The sequence below is a fragment of the Ambystoma mexicanum genome, chromosome 9 (assembly GCF_040938575.1).
Source record: "Ambystoma mexicanum isolate Mex_15411 chromosome 9, UKY_AmexF1_1, whole genome shotgun sequence".
NCBI classification, from domain to species: Eukaryota; Metazoa; Chordata; class Amphibia; order Caudata; family Ambystomatidae; genus Ambystoma; species Ambystoma mexicanum.
This window is the reverse complement of record NC_090931.1, coordinates 961,544,704-961,558,113: the sequence shown is the minus strand read 5'-3', so window position 1 is coordinate 961,558,113 and position 13,410 is coordinate 961,544,704. Positions and strand designations below refer to the sequence as shown.

The following is a 13,410-nucleotide window of genomic DNA, read 5'->3' as shown; positions in this document are numbered from 1 at the left end:
CACCACTGCAAACCCCTTCGACCGCTACCCGCGGCCCATCACTGCAAAGACCCTGTGAAACCAGCCCTACTGTGACAAGACCACACAGACCAAGAAGAAAGAAACCCACGACTACATACTCAACCCGAGAAGATGGAGTAATGAGGCTCAAGCCTCGGTATCCAAAAATCACAGCTGATGGATAAAAATCTATCAGCAAGAAGAAGAAGAAGCGTGCGAGAAGTGCCGCTTAGTTGTGCAGCGGTCAGCGAGGATCCGACTTTATCACTGTGTTATTATCAGGCAAGTTCCTGTCCCTCAATTGCAGACTCTCATTGCTGAAGTAGTAGACCTGGAGTGCTCTAACGACATGCCCAAGCTTATCATGTCCTCCGATATTTACACATTAAAATCTACTACGCCTACTAAGAAAGAGATAAATAAATCAGTAATGCACTTAAAAAGGACCCCGCTTAGAAATTCTCCCTCACCGAGCGACTCCAAGAGCAATTGCGTTGCAGACCAAACGTGGTCAAAAAGCCATACTGTCGACATTCATGACTTATACCATCCTGAGCCCCCAACAAACAACATGAATACCAAATAAGCATAACCCAGCCATAACTACATTGACGCCTCCTCCCGTAAACTCACCCATACTGGATTCTTGTTTAACGAACCCAGCCACTCGGTCTGATTGGTTATTGGCGGCTAGCTTTGCAACCACTCTGTTACAACAACCCGGCCCGTGCGATGCCATGAACCTCCACAGCACCAATTCATGATGATGTTTTCTCAGTGAATAATATAGAAAGATCGGTCACTGACATTATCTCAAATTATGATGTTTCTGTGCAGACAATTTTAGGACATTACCAAAAAACGGATGATGTGCAAATCATAATCCCCGAAACCTGTGACACTGACAGATCTTTTGTCTGTGGTGTGCAGGTTAAGTCACCTCTCCTTGCCTCCCTGCCCCACTCATGTGCCCTTAATCTCTCACAGTCACCAATCATGTTTGGTCGTTCCTCTCACAATACATCTGCTTTGTCAATATCTTTTGCAAACCTGACTCCAAGAAAGGTGGTGGCCTCACAGCGCACCCAGCAAACAACTTTGCTTCATCCATCCGTAACTCCCTTCCTAGATATCACCTTAACAGCAAATAATACAGCTCTTGTATTCTTAAATAATCTACTCGAAAGTTTGGACAATAAGGTCAACCATCAGATCGTCCCTCATGATGCAACTCTTGAAAGACAGGCAGAATTGAATAGAATGTTAAATCTTAAATTAAAATCGAATGCAACTATGCCGTCACCCTTGGCGACACCATGTGAAACCCTAGTAGCCTCACCACACATAACACGGGATATTGATCCCATCATTATTATGCCTGCTTCCTCTGAGCCAATACTAGCCCCCAAACAAGCAACTTGTGATGACAACGCCTCTACTAGCACGTCACAGAACATAGAGTCAAAGCAGTCACTAGCTCAAACAGCAACAGAATTGCCAGCGCCTAACACAACTGCGAATAAGCCCGCCTTCACTATATTCGCGGCAACTAAGAGAAAATCAGCAAAACCAGCTCTGAATGCTAAAAAAAAAAAACTAAATACATGAAGGCGAGCTCTTCGCAAACACGGGCTAGCTCAAAGCACTTCATACGAACCATCTCTCTCTCCAATAAATAGATTGAGACAGCCAGCTCAGCAGTAGTCAAAAAGTATGCGAAAGTCGCACACAACAAAAAGGTGAATAACACTGCAAGACTGGCTACGAATTTAAGTTATAAGCCTCTGGATGACCTTGTGTTAGCGGTAGCAGTTCAGCAGAAGCCGAATCCATTTGTCCCGTCCTCCACTGAAGCAACACTGCCTCAACCACTTAAATACCTTCTGCCATATCACCCTCCATGCGAAGTAGTGAATTTCTAAAACTGGAACATAGAGGGGCAAAAATAGCAACATTTATCTCCATGTATATCAGCTACTCGCAAAATCCAGGCGATGAACTCCAATAAAAATGCCAATGGACACTTATCATATCCAGACGATTGTATGCATCCAAACATTGGCAATACCATTGCTCGTACTCCATCTCTGCCCAAGTTGGACACTCACTTTCAATCAGTGGCGGATAAAGCAAGACCCCCCAACTCAGTCGACAAACAAAAAGGCAAGTTTACCCCAAATACATAGCCACCATGAAATACAACAAACACTATCACCATCTAATTATTCGATGTCGACCTAGACCTTACTTGCCCAATGATCTTAACATATCAAGTATTCTTAACATTTTTTTATGATATTCCTAGTTTGGAAGACATATCGTCTTCCGATATAAATCAAGTTGCATTTTTTTTTTTAGGCACTCAGACTTGTCCGCAACTAGATTGTGGATACAGTCTGGAGTTGTCTTCAATACGGTGTGACAAGCGAGAGCCGATTTATTTGCCTTGAGATTTTCCATCTCGGAAGACACTCTTCTGGATGGTCCTTTTCGCTTCAATTTACGCGATTGCTCCAAGCATACGGCGGCTCTTTTACCATCTCTGAAAAGTCACATGCACCTATGACGTCGCATTTTGTACATCAGTTAGAATTATCTATAGACAACCAGAAGTATCAGCATGCTCGCCCGATAAGTCATGCATAACAACTCGCAGGACAAAATAGACAATGTTTTAATTTTCGCAAGCTGGAACACGCAAGGTTTCGCTCATCTGAAGGAGGCATCTGTAAATAATTAAAAGGACTACAACATTGTGGCCCTCCAGGAGACCTGGTTACTGGAACCACCGATCTGGGAGGGTCATAATGTCTCCTTGCTGGCAGCCAACACTTCCCACAAAGGCAGACCAGTATCCAGTCTACTAATTGCTGCCAAGATAACATCTGGCATTCAACTGGAGCCTTGGGCTGCTCCAAACTTATATACACAGTTGGTAAAGATTAAATTCCCCTCGAAAGACATAGCAGTAGTCAATATCTACTGGAGACATTCGAGCATAGATGCCAACAAATTCTTTCACAACCTTGAAACAGTCCTAGATCTTATCACGAGTGATCCTGCCATCACTCCCACAATTGTAGCGGGAGACTTCAATCTCCATTGCTTCTCTGACACAACCAGCGCTGAAAACATTCTAAAGCGATGCTGGTCTACTCTTATTGCAGATAGGCAGTTAATAATGCTGAATGGAGCACTCCCCGGTGACATACTGCCTCACAGTACATGGAGACGACATCAGCAAGAAACTATAAATCGATTATATCTATATAGACTAAGACCTTTTTGCGACGGCTGAGACCCTTCAAATCAAGCCGCAACATTATAGCGACCACGAAATGCTTTCTTTAACCTGGACCTGGGCCTCCCAGGGTATCCACATACAATGTGTAAGTATGATGGCAATCTCATTTTATCCAGAAGCAAAAACCAATTTCGCTAGACAGAAAAATCCCTAAAAGATCTATATGACTATATTAAATATAATCTGTAAACCTTGTGCCCGATCAAGACTCTTACTGGAGGGCGTTATGTTGCCGCACTGCAAATCTTTAGTCAACGTCAATCTATGATGACAAAAAAGATTCATAAACACAAAACACATCTTTGATCCAGAATTGCAGGAGGAAAAAAAAACAGCCTTTCGCCAAGCAAAAAGGCTAACTTGGCATTTACCTCTGTAAGTCAGATCTAGCACCCTTAAACAATTGAACACCCAATATTAAAATTGGACTCGCGGACACAAAGCATTGCTACTACAAAAAGATGGTGAACAAATGTTAGCATCAATAGCCATCAAGAACTCTGCGTTGATATGGGATTTGCCCAATCGAACAAACCACATCACACAGATTCCGTATCAAATCAATGCAGGTTCAGAACAACAATGGAAGAAACATTTCACTGTGCTGTATGCTCTGCTCTCACTTAGTAGCTCTCTTGCCAGCAAACCAATACTTGGAAACATTTTTCTCGAGTTTGAGGAGGACATTATGTATTATATTCGAAGATTAAGCTCCTCGAGAGAACCTGGGCCCGATGGTCTCCATAATGTCATGTTTAAGGGTCATCCAGAGGCATGGACTAAAATTCTCTTCACTATTTTTAAACAGGTACTCACAACAAAAGTCCCCTCATGGCTAAAATCGATAGTAGTGCCCATTTTCCAAAAAGGTGATCGCCAGTCCCCTGCCAACTACAGACCGATTGCGCTTCTTGATACCCCCAGGCAAAATATTTGCCCGATTGATCTTGAGAGATGTTAATCGCTGGACAATCAAGTGCCATCTGCGTGACCCCTTCCAAACAGAATGTATAGCTGGCCTGGGCACGATCATCAATTTGCTATCGATTAGCGCCAAAAAAACACACTGTCACTCAATGCAACAACAAGTTTACATGGCATTTATTGATTTTAGGACTACCTTTGACTCAGTATCAGACAACTATTAATGACAAAGCTGAAAAAGGCAAAATGCCCAGATTCCATAGCTATCCTGATAAATCAATTGCACTCCAATACATCGGTACAAACCCGCTTGACACTGGATGGTCTTCTATCTTCCCTGATAACAACATTTAGAGGGCTGAAGCGGGGCTGCATCCTGGCATCAGCCTTCTTTAAGTTTTTAATATCTCCGATCTTAGAGATAAATTATCAACCGTCATTTCATCGCCCAAATTAGGTCCTCATCCTATACGATTGCTCCTATATGCAGACGATTTAGTTCTATCTAAAACTCCCAAAGCACTGGGTGAATATGCTGATGCAAATCTGTTGTCGATTAACATAGACAAAACTAAAGTTCTACATTGTGTTAAGAGACACAATGATAAAAACTCCTACAATTGGTCTCTGCACAAAACAAAGCTGGAAATAGTTCATGAATATCGCTATTTGGGTGTAAACATGGATGATCACAGCACCGATCTTCCGTACATTGTGGAACTCAAGTCAAAAACGGCAATATCTCAAGCACAGATAATACATGCGAAATATGGCAAGTTCTCCTGTGTCCCAGTGATAACATTTTATAACCAGAAGTAGTTCCTACAGTTTTGTACGGTGAAGAGACCAACACATGGAGACCTGAATGGTTCTGACTCGAGATGGAAGGGATGTTTTGGAAATGTGTTCTCTCACTTCCCCCAACTCAACCGATGACAATAATCAGACACAAACTAGGGCTGTTATCTCTATAGAGCGCGTATGCATGGAAGTTGTGCTCCCTGTACAGAAAGTTCTTACTCTCGACTAAATCATGATCCCTGTTGCATGTAATACCTAACTATTTAAAGTCTTCTAGCCACAAGTTTATAGTGGCATGGAAGCAAGAAACTATAAACATATTGGTAGTAACAGGCATTTCTTCTGAGCTCTTACTATATAATCCTACACGTGCCAAAGAAAAACTCTGGCGACAGGATTGGATTAATACGCGGAAAGTCTGTGTAATTTATACAGACTTTAAGAACAATCCATTTGGCCATAAAAAGTAGTGTTTTAGAGTCTTATTTATTGAGATTCCCCTCTCCACTCTTTAGAAATGCCTTTTTATGATTCAGACTCAATTTCTGGTACACAAAAGACAAACTAGCAAGACGAAAAATCATTGCGAAGTGTGACAGTGTATGCAGGTTCTGTAGTGAAACGAAACAATCAGATCTTAAAAACACATAACAGAATGTCCTAAGCTCTCAAAGAGGCAGAACTTTTATTTAAAAAAACATTTTAAAGACTTCAAAATTTTAAATCCAGAAGTGCTATGGCAAAAAGATTTTTACTAAACGAACAACTGTAAGAATTGCTATTGTCAAATTTCTGTTTTCATTAGACTTAGGCTAAACTAATCCTTGAAGTATCTTATTATAACAACTTATTGCATCCTCATTTAAGAAACAACTGAACGAAATGCGTTTGATTTGCCACCATAAATTCTAGCTTGTAATTATTTTAATACTTTCGCTCCTCTGTGGCACATTACATCAATGTCACAATGTTACATGTTTTATGTCATAATAATCTGTACGCTTTTTTTCTTTCGCTTGTTTAAAATTGCAAATTGAAAGGTTGATGTTCTATTACATTCAGCCATGTCAACAAAACAAAAGAAATTGCGATTGTCAAAAAAAAAAAAAATAGGGATTAACAAACCTCCAAGGAGGGCGTAGATTTACAGGTGTTGGTTGACAATTTATGGAGCAGATAAAAATTGGCAGGACTTCAATGTAACATTAAAAGGTCATCCGTTTTGCACCTTAAAATGGCAATTTTACAAGCCTATAAGGGTGGAAATGTCTGCCGATAAAGAGTGAAATATTTAACCCACAATGACAAATGGGCCATAGTGGGATTTTGCTTCCTACCACCAAAGTCAGGAGGCTGGAATACAGCGAGGGCCTATAAGAAGGACGGGCGGCAGTTACCACCCAGTAAGGCCCACCAAGCTCTATAGCACCTAGCACCCATGTTGTATGCTAAGGGTTTTTTTGTCACAAAAAATGTTTCTCTGCGTAGAGTCAGTCTTACATTTCCATTGTAGTAAGAGAGGGTGGCAGCACAGCACCCGAGGAAGATAGGTGAAGTATTTAGCCAGGGTGGGTGGAAAGCTTGAAGATAGAGGGACATAACAGCAGCTGCCAATCAGGCTACTCTCAGCCTGGACACATACCAACAGGTACAGACTAAGATCCGAGCAACCCAACCAGCTATTTGCACCCACTAGGGCGTTAATAGAATTATGGTGTGCAAATTGAAGAAAGGAGAAAATAAGGCGTCCACCTAATCAATTGCAGGACTAAATCCTCACAAGGACACACAGTTGATCTCAAGTATATCACGGCTATAAATCACATCTGTAAAACGAAAATAAACGTAAAGTTATCTTCTGAAGGGCTTTTAAAAATTCCTATTCGTAACTTCATGTGCATATGGGTATAATCTACATATAATTTGTTGATCAAATATAAGATTAAAAACTGCAGCCAAGCGTCAGCACGTGTTTAATTAGTGAGATCTGTATTATTGTGAGCCAAGCCGCGTCGCCTGCAAAAAAAAAAAAAAAAAAAGGAAAATCTACTACACAACTAATGTACTTGCCAATGATTATATGGGAAACTTTACACCAACTAATGAACTGTCAATAAATTGAATCTTTTCCACTTAATACCTGAAAGAGCTGCTATATGCCTTTTTCTGACACGCCAAACACACCACATATAACAGAAAGCAATATTTGCAATGAATCAGCGTTTGAATTGCCAAGCTATTAATAGACCTTGCCGTCTGCTGTCAAGCAGGTTATGTTACACCGAGAACACTTAAACAAGGATTACTGAAACAATCTTAATGTAAGTAGGCAACAAGTTCTAGCTAACTTTTCCAGAAACCGAATTATACCTCAGTAGTAACGCGCATGCATTAACTTTGACAAATACATACAGTAAATTTTAATGCACGGTCCTATAGTGCAAAACATTAGAAAAACACCGAACAACAACAAAAAAAGTCAAACACACGTTGGTCTAAAAACTTGGAGTAACCATTCAAATAACTCATCTTTGCATCACATAAATTGGGAAAGCATATTTTAAAAGGGATTCAACATGATATTGTCAAGCTGAAGATGGAAAAGAAACATTGAAACTGCCATATGCCGAAGGAAGGTAGTTAGTAGCATCTTAAACCAAAAAAAAAAAAAAAGGAGGTTATCGGGGTGATGTTCTCTTTTTGTAGCTTAAGGTGGCTCTCAAAAGGGGTATGCACGTAAAGTATGCAAACTTCTGAAGTTCAGTAATAGCACTACCTAGGCACCTGTGAACAAGGCAGGGGAGCGGGCAGGCGATGGCAAAAAGTTGGACGCTAGTAATTTGGTGGACTGGCACGTGAACCATTCAATAGAGGGCAGCTGTTACAAAAAACAGACGTCTAGTCTGGCATTTGATGCAATACATTACTGCCCCTTTATCCATCAGGAAAGGAAGGACTTCGACCAAATGATTCACGGGATTAAGTACCTCTTCTCTGGTAGAAGGGGCGTGAGGACTGGGTATGAAGTGTGCATGCAAGCAGTGAAGGTGGCATGCAGCGGGATAACAATGACAAATAAGGGGATTGATAGAAACGCAAGCTTAGGCGGGCAAGTGAGAAAAGTATAACTCCTCGCTGTACACGCTGCCGGATTCCTATACCTCCCTAACCCATTTTAGCAGCTCACATCAGTGCATACTCACCCACTCTCCCGCATGACGTTACTGTCTCCGCAGTCACAGGCGCCGCCTGCTTGGCTGCGGAACATGTTGAAGTCATGGCCCGCGTGGTCACCGTGGTGAAAGCACTCTGCACACAGAGACATGCAGGGCGAAATTCCGCAAGTCCTACAGCGATATGCCACGAAGTTGGCTGTCCAGACCAGGCCACAGAGCGCTGCGGTATCATAAGCTCTCACAGAGTGGCAGAACTCCTCAAAGCTGTCCCCGCCCGCCAGCAGGCAACGGCACCACTCTAATGCCTCCTCCTGCCCCGTGTCCACCGTGTCAAGCAGGGTATCCAACAGATCCCGCAGTCGCTTCGCCGCGTTGCCAGAGTCAACCTGCCTGAGCTCGACCTTCAACTGGGCAGCCGTCGCCCTCTTGTCACTGGGTAGCGGGACAGCCATACCCACGGCTCCTAGGATCTTATCTGCCCTCTCACTTTTTGTTGTTGCAAAGCTGCTTCCAGCTGCCTCTGTCTGCTCTCGCGATGCTCGCACCTGTCATTGGCAGAGGAGGCGGACGTTAACTTGGGCGGGGCGAGATGTCAATGTGCGGCGTCCATATTGAAATCAGGCAAAAGGGTGCTTCTATTCTCATAGAAACGTGAAGGTGTACAGTTGTTATGACTGACCCTAACATCACCTTCACATAGGGTAGCCACTAGTTCCCATCCGAGAAAAGGCCCATAGCAACGGCCCGCCCATTCTTCATCACGTGGTCTGTGATGTCGTCCCTGTGATTTCTGTCGGAGCAATGAAGCGGTTCCGGGGTTGGGTGCCGACCGCCCACGCATCTGATAATTAAGAAGGTTCCGGGGCACGGCGTCGGCACCCTCATCTCTTTTCTCCGAGGAAGTCCTGGACCGCTGGTGGGGGGCGTTTGTTTGTGGTTGTTGAATTTGGGGCAGTCGGTGGACCTGGAGGCAGTGCGGAGTAGTGGTTAAGGCGCATGTGTAGGCGTACAGGCCGGGTCCCGCGTGTCTGCGCGCCGTCCTCCTGGGCTCGCTGGATGATGTTTTGAGTGGTGGGGAGTGTGTGTGTGTGTGTGTGTGTGTGTGTGTGTGTTTGAGGTGCGGTAGCTGATCGGGGGCGTTTGTTTGTGGTGGGGTAGCTGGTGGTGTTGTATTGGGGTGGTGGATGTTTGTGGTTAGGTAGCTGGTAGTTTGTGTGGAAATGTGGGCTGTGTGTTGATTGATGGGTTTGGTGCACATCATCCTTTTGGATGGGAAGCGCCTGCATGGGCCCGCCCACGCATTCGTTAATTAAGGAGAAGGTTCTGGGACACTTTCTTGCTTGGGATGGAGTGCAGCGGATTTGGGAAGCCTGCGGCTGCCGGGGCACGTGCACTGAATGCCTTTGGCTTGGAGTGGGCATTTTATTTTGAATACCAGGAACGTTTCTATGAGATCCTGGAGCGTCGGACTTCGTCTTGTCTGGGCAAGGCACAGGCTGCAGGAGCAGCTGCAATCCCTGTGCTCTTGGCTGGCTGCGAATACAATTAGCATTGTCTTCCGAGATACCGTGAACGTTCCGGCAAACCACCAGATTTCCACAGGGAAGCGGGAAATTACATTTATTCTAAAAATCACGTTTAGCTATTCATCATGAAAGGTATGGAGGGCTAAGAAAAGGAACAGGGAGACAGTGGATGATGGTGTTTAACTGATCAAAGGGGACTAATAGAGTAATTTAATCTTTCATGAGGGTGTGTTTAGGATGGGTGGTTTTAGAGGGGTCGACTGCGGCTGAGCATCTGTTGCAAGGGGAAGGGGTATCTTGCTATGGAGGGAGGATGGGGCATTCTGCTATTGGTCTAGACTAGAGGGAGGGATGGGGCATCTTGGTGGGGCCTGAATGGTTGGATAGGGCACGCTGGTGTAGGTCTGGTGGGATGGGGCACATTGGTGTGTGTCTGGAGTGAGGGATAGGAACATAGTGGTGTGGATCTGGGGGGAGGGATAGGGACAGTGGTATGGGTTTGCAGGGAGGGTTGGGGTACATTGGTGTGGGTCTGGGGAGGGATGGGGACATGGGTGTGGGTCTGGAGGGTGGTATGGGCCATCTAGGTGTAGGTTGAGAGGGTAGGATGGGGCATCTTGGTGTGGCTCTGGAGGGAGGTGGTGGGGGCACATTCATGTGGGTTTGATGGGAGGGATGTGGCACATTGGTGTCGGTTTAGGGGGAGGGATGTGGTATATAGGTGTGTTTCCGGAGGGAAAGATGGGGCTCAGTTGGTCTGGAGGGTGGCATCGGTTATCTAGGTGTGGGTTGGGAGGGTGGCATGGGGCATCTTGGTGTGGCTCTGGAGGCAGGGGATGGGGGCACATTGGTATGGGTCTGGGGGTAGGGATGGGGCACATGGGTGTGTTTCCAGAGGGAAAGATGGGGCTCAGTGGGTCTGGAGGGTGGCATGGGTCATCTAGGTGTGGGTTGGGAGGGTGGCCTGGGGCATCTTGGTATGGCTCTAGAGGCAGGGGGTGGGGGCACATTGGTGTGGGTCTGGGGGTAGGGACTGGGCACCTGGGTGTGTTTCCGGAGGGAGAGATGGGGCACAGTGGGTCTGGAGGGTGCATGGGTCATCAAGGTGTTTGATGGGGCATCTTGGTGTGGCTCTGGAGGGAGTAGGTGGGGGCACATTGGTGTGGGTTTGATGGGAGGGATGGGGCACATTGGTGTGGGTCTGGGGTAGGAATGGGGCACATGGGTATGTTTCTGAGGGAGAGATGGGGTACAGTGGGTCTGTAGGGTGGCATGGGTCATCTAGGTGTGGGTTGGGGTGTGGCTTCGGATGGGGGCACATTGTGGAACTGGGGGGGTGGTTCATCTAGGTGTAGGTCTGGAGGGCAGGATGGGGGCATCTTGCTGTGTGAATGGAGGGATGGTAGCATCTTGGTGGGGTCTGCAATGCATAGGGGCACATTTGTGTTGGTCTTGTGGCATATTGGTGTGAGTTTGATGTGGGGGCTGGGCACATTGGTTTGGGTTTGATGGGAGGGACAGGGACATTGGTCTGGGGAGGGATGGCTGCATATCGGTGTGGGTCTGGAAGGAGAGGATTGGCCACATTGGTCTGGGTCTGGGGCATACTAGAATGGGTGGTTTTAGAGAGGATGGGCTGGGGCTATCTGCGTGTGATTCAGTATCGGCACATGGGCATCTGTTGCAAGGGGAAGGGGCATCTTGCTATGTGTAGGGAGGATGGGGCATTATGGTATTGGTATAGAGGGAGGGATGGGGCATCTTGGTGGGGTCTGGATGGATAGGGGCACGCTGGTGTGGGTCTGGCAGGAAGCGGCACATTGGTGTGGGTCTGGCGGAAGGGGCACATTGGTGTAGGGCTGGAGGGAGGGATAGGAACATGGTGTGGGTCTGAGTGGAGGGATAGGGGCAGTAGTGTGGGTTTGGGGTACATTGGTGAGGGTCTGGGGGAGGGATGGGGACATGGGTGTGGGTCTGGAGGGAGAGATGGGGCTCAGTGTGTCTGGAGGGTGTCGTGGGTTATCCAGGTTTGGGTTGGGAGGGTAGGATGGGGCATATTGGTGTGCCTCTGGAGGGAGTTGGTGGGAGCACATTCATGTGGCTTTGATGGGGGGATGGGGCACATGGGCGGGTTTCAGAAGGGAGAGATGGGGCACAGTAGGTCTGGATGTGGCATGGGTCATCTAGGTGAGGGTGGGATGGGGCATCTTGGTGTGGCCCTGGAGGGAGGGGGTGGGGGCACATTGGTGTGGGTTTGATGGGAGGGATGGGGCACATTGGTGTTGGTTTAGGGGGAGGGATGGGGTGTTTCCGGGGGGAGAGATGGGGCACAGAGGGTTTGGAGGGTGGCATGGGTCACCTAGGTGTGGGGTGGGACGAGGCATCTTGGTGTGGCTTTGGAGGGAGGTGATGGGGGCACATTGTGGTACTGGGGGAGGGATGGTTCATCTAGGTGTGGGTCTGGAGGGCGGGATGGGGGCATCTTGCTGTATGGATGGAGGGATGGTGGCATCTTGGTGGGTTCTGCAATGCATAGGGGCACATTGGTGTGGGTCTGGGGGAGGGATGTGGCACATTGGTGTGGATCTTGCGGAAGGGGCACATTGGTGTAGGGCTGGAGGGAGGGATAGGAACATGGTGTGGGTCTGAGTGGAGGGATAGGGACAGTAGTGTGGGTTTGGGGTACATTGGTGAGGGGATGGGGGACATGGGTGTGGGTCTGGAGGGAGAGATGGGGCACAGTGGGTCTGGAGGGTGGCCATGGGACAGGTGTGGGTTGGGATTGTGGGATAGGGCATCTTGGTGTGGCTCTGGAGGGAAGTGGTGGGGGCACATCAGTGTGTTTTTGGGAGGGATGGGGCACATGGGTGTGCTTCTGGAAGGAGAGATGGGGCACAGTGGGTCTGGAGGGTGGCATGGGTCATCTAGGGGTGGGTTGGGGCATCTTGGTGTGGCTCTGGAGGGAGGGGGCAGGACCACATTGATGTGGGTTTCATGGGAGGGGCGTGGACATTGGTCTAATTGGTGTGGGTCTGGAAGGAGGGGATGTGGCACATTGGTGTGGGGATGGGGCATACTAGGATGGGTGGTTTTAGAGGGGGTTGGCTGGGGCTATTTGCGTGTGATTCAGGATCGGCACATGGGCAAGGGGATGTGGCATCTTGCTATGTGGAGGGGAGGATGGAGCATTGTGGTATTGGTCTGGAGGGATGGGGCATCTTGGTGGGGTCTGACTGGATGGAGAGGGGGACATTTTCTGGTGGGATGGGGCACATTGGTGTGGGTCTAGAGGGAGGGATAGTAACAGTGGTGTGGGTCTGGGCAGAGGGATCGGCACAGTGGGTCTGGAGGGTGGCATGGGTCATCTAGGTGTGGGTTGGGAGGGTAGGATGGCATATTGGTGTGGCTCTGGAGGGAGATGGGCGGGGCACATTGGTTTGGGCTTGATGGGAGGGATGGGGCACAGTGGGTCTGTAGGGAGAGATGGGGACACCGTGGTGCAGGTCTGGAGCGAGGTATAGGGACACTGGTTCGTGTCTGGAAGGAGGGATAGGTGCACAGTGATGCAGGTCGGGAGGGGTAGGGACACAGTGGTGTGGGTCTGGGGACAGGGAGGGTTGGGGCACAGTGGTGCGGGTCTGAAGATTGGAAGGGAGGGTTGGGGTACCGTGGTGTGGAT

The 13,410-nt window shown here is 47.4% G+C and overlaps 1 protein-coding gene across 5 annotated transcripts in view; it reads right to left on the bottom strand.

The window, feature by feature from the left end:
• Positions 1–8,986, bottom strand: part of UBR3 (ubiquitin protein ligase E3 component n-recognin 3) — a 2,710,065-nt gene extending 2,701,079 nt beyond the window's left edge. For 3 of the 5 annotated variants that reach the window (XM_069616176.1, XM_069616178.1, XM_069616180.1), the window contains exon 1: positions 8,233–8,985. In XM_069616176.1, coding sequence (XP_069472277.1) covers positions 8,233–8,657 — 425 coding nt within the window. In that variant the 5' untranslated portion in view covers positions 8,658–8,985. Of the gene's footprint in view, positions 1–8,232 lie in introns of all 5 variants that reach the window. The other 2 variants (XM_069616177.1, XM_069616179.1) reach the window with 2 other exon arrangements.
• Positions 8,987–13,410: the final 4,424 nt, after the last annotated feature.